The sequence below is a fragment of the Nicrophorus vespilloides genome, unplaced genomic scaffold (genome assembly GCF_001412225.1).
Source record: "Nicrophorus vespilloides isolate i.1.1-1 unplaced genomic scaffold, Nicve_v1.0, whole genome shotgun sequence".
NCBI classification, from domain to species: Eukaryota; Metazoa; Arthropoda; class Insecta; order Coleoptera; family Silphidae; genus Nicrophorus; species Nicrophorus vespilloides.
The window spans coordinates 14,882-17,805 of NW_017096734.1; the positions used below are offsets into that span (position 1 = coordinate 14,882).

Here is a 2,924-nt window from a genome sequence, read left to right on the forward strand (position 1 = left end):
TTTTTGTTTTGTTTTCTGTTGACAAGATGGGGAACATCACCTGTCACGTAAGGATCACCATCACCTACAGACCGTTGCTCATCGTTCTGAGGACTTTGAGGAAGTACTGGGCCTCAGTGTACACCACAACTTTACCTATGATCATCGTGCCGATCATCTTGGAGCTGAAGGATAAGTTTGCGAAATGCATCTACACGATCGCCCTGATGACAGGACTATGGTGTTTCGATTCCATTCCGCACACTATGATCTCTCTGTTACCACAAGTGAGTAAACAAACACATATATACAAAATAAATAATGAACTTTAATCAGTTGATTTTCCCGTTGAGCGGAATATTGGATTCGAAATCCACAGCCGCTTGCTACTTCAACGAGACCAATTTGCTGAATGTCGCGACGATGATCATCGCCGTGGCCGTGGAGAACAGCGAACTGCACAAGCGGTTAGCGCTCCTCCTGATGATGATCTGCAGGTGCAACGTGCAGCTGATTCACCTCTTCCTGATGCTCATCGCCATGGTAATTTCAATGTTCGTGTGCAATCTGTCGACGGTGATCGTGATGATGCCCGTGGTGAAGGCCATCCTCGTGGAGCTGGACATGAACGGCGTAACTTCTTACTTCAAGTCCGTCTACAAGATGGAGGAGGTGCACAGCGAGTCGAGCCTCCTTCCCCAAGATGTGTCCGTGATCACTGAGCCTCCATCCAAGTTGATGGTGAAAAGTGCGTACAAATTCTCGAACGACGTCCAATTCGAAGAAATCTCGCTGCTCGATCACACGCGACCATCGAGCATCACCACTTGCTTCTATTTGAGCGTCGGATTCGCTGCGACGCTCGGAGGAATCGGATCCGTTACAGGTTCACCCACGAATCACGTGCTGATCGGTTCGTTTCCAAAAATTATTCTCTTCAACAACAATAATATTATTATTATTATAGATTACCTCCAGACAACATTTCCCGATAACCGCTTGAATTTCGCGAAATGGTTTCTCATAGGAAGTCCCATTATGTTAACGTCGACCCTCGTCGTTGCCCTCTTCATGCAGATCTCGTTTTTGGGTTTGCTGAAGCCCAAGAGTTCGAAGAGTAAACGGATGAAATCTAACGCTAACGTAATCGAAGCTGTACGCGTGAAATTGCGATCGTTGCCTTCGGTGACTTTCAAAGAGCTGATGAGTTTCCTCGCATTCCTTATCGCAGCTGTGCTGATGTTCTTCAGGAATCCGATCTTTGTAGAAGGATGGATCACATTGTTTTCGAGAAATTTCGTAAGTTTTTCTTTGATATATTTATTTGTTATTAGTTTTTGTTGATTGTAGATTGGTGATTCGACTGTGGCGATGGCTGTTGTCCTCTTCCTCTTTTCCGTGCCTGCTATTGAGGAGACCTTGGGGTTGCTGCGGATGGAATCGGCTAAAACCGTGTACGATCCACTGATAACCTGGCAACAGGTGCAGAAGAAGTTGCTTTGGACGTCCGTCTTCGTGATCGGATGCAGCTACGCCATCGCCGAAGCCGTTTCGTATTCGGGTCTCAGGGGAATGATAGCCGAAGAGATTACCGGATATTTGGAGGATCACGATGGGAGAACGTTCAACGTCTGCTTCGTCGTCACGCTCATCCTCACGATCTTCATCGACGGCGCGCCCGTTCTCGACATCCTTTTGCCCATCTTCACGACCTTGTGCAGTCGCTTCACGTGCGATCCCATCGAAATAACGATGGCGATGACTCTGGTATCGTCGTACTCTTTTCTGCTGCAGATTGGAAATCCGGTGAACGCCATCGTCTGCGGCTACGCGAAAATCCCGTCGCGCCACCTCCTACTCATCGGATCGTTCGTCACCTTCCTCGTGGCTGGAATCACTTTGATCATGTTTCCATTACTCTACCGAATCGTACATTCATAACTGTTTATTGATAGTTAATCGTAGTTTGAGTAGTTTCGCGCGCACTTCAAATTAGTCCTCTTATCAATGCGATTCGAACTGATTGTTGATATTATTTTTTTATATATTTATATAAATACTTTCTCTCTCAATCTGAGTCTGTCTTGATAAGCTTGATTATATCAGCGAGTTCAGCGCAAAATAACCTTTACTCTGGAGGTCTAGAGAGTGCACAAATTTTAGACTTTTTGGGCGTATAAATTTCCTTTTTTTTTTGAATGGTCAACAGTTTTTTTTTGTTGATTGACCATGGATTTGCTGAATTTGGCTTACGCTTTAGCCTTGTTCTCTATACCGATTTTGGGCTACATAATCTTCTTCAAGGACGACAAAACGGACAAATACAGTGTAGCAAGTAAGATTATCTCCAGTTCAAAAAAATAATTGTTAATAAATTCATTTTGCAGCTTGGTACTATCTGTTCAAACGGAGGTTTTCGGTGAAGACGATCAAAGCTTTTCTCCAGAGGAATAGACGGAGCATAAATTTGGAGTCGGGACAAGTGGAGGAACCGAAGAAATTGGTGCACGAATCGGTAAAGTTTTCAAGTTTATAGTTTGATTTCGTATTTCACGTGGATGAAATTGCAGGAGGAGGATGTTCTCGTGTTCATGGGAAACGATCGGAACGGAAATTCGATTTCGATCAAGTTCGTGACGCGGATGAGGAAAGTCGGCGAACTTGTGGTCTTTCTTCATCTCAATGGAAAACTGTACCAGTTACCGGAAAACCCCGAAGTGCCGCGGAGGAGTCTGAGGAAACGCGAATGGAAAGCGGCCGGACTTTCCGTCAGCTGCGTCGAACCGTACAGCATCTTCAGGATCACCTACAACGGTTTCATGCGATGCGGCGAGTCCGTCGACTTCATGAAGTTCAATCTCATGTACTTAACGGAAACTTAGATTTTTCGATAATTTAAAAATCATATTTGTGTTTTTCTAGTTGGAATGCAGCAAGTAAACCTT

The 2,924-nt window shown here is 44.8% G+C and overlaps 1 protein-coding gene across 1 annotated transcript; it reads left to right on the top strand.

Moving 5' to 3' along the window:
* Positions 1–5: 5 nt before the first annotated feature.
* LOC108558011 (solute carrier family 13 member 1-like) lies at positions 6–2,050 on the top strand. The gene is made up of 3 exons (XM_017914793.1): positions 6–266; positions 316–1,278; positions 1,330–2,050. The coding sequence occupies exons 1-3, from the start codon at positions 27–29 to the stop codon at positions 1,918–1,920; spliced, it is 1,794 nt and encodes a 597-aa protein (XP_017770282.1). The 5' UTR covers positions 6–26; the 3' UTR covers positions 1,921–2,050.
* Positions 2,051–2,924: the final 874 nt, after the last annotated feature.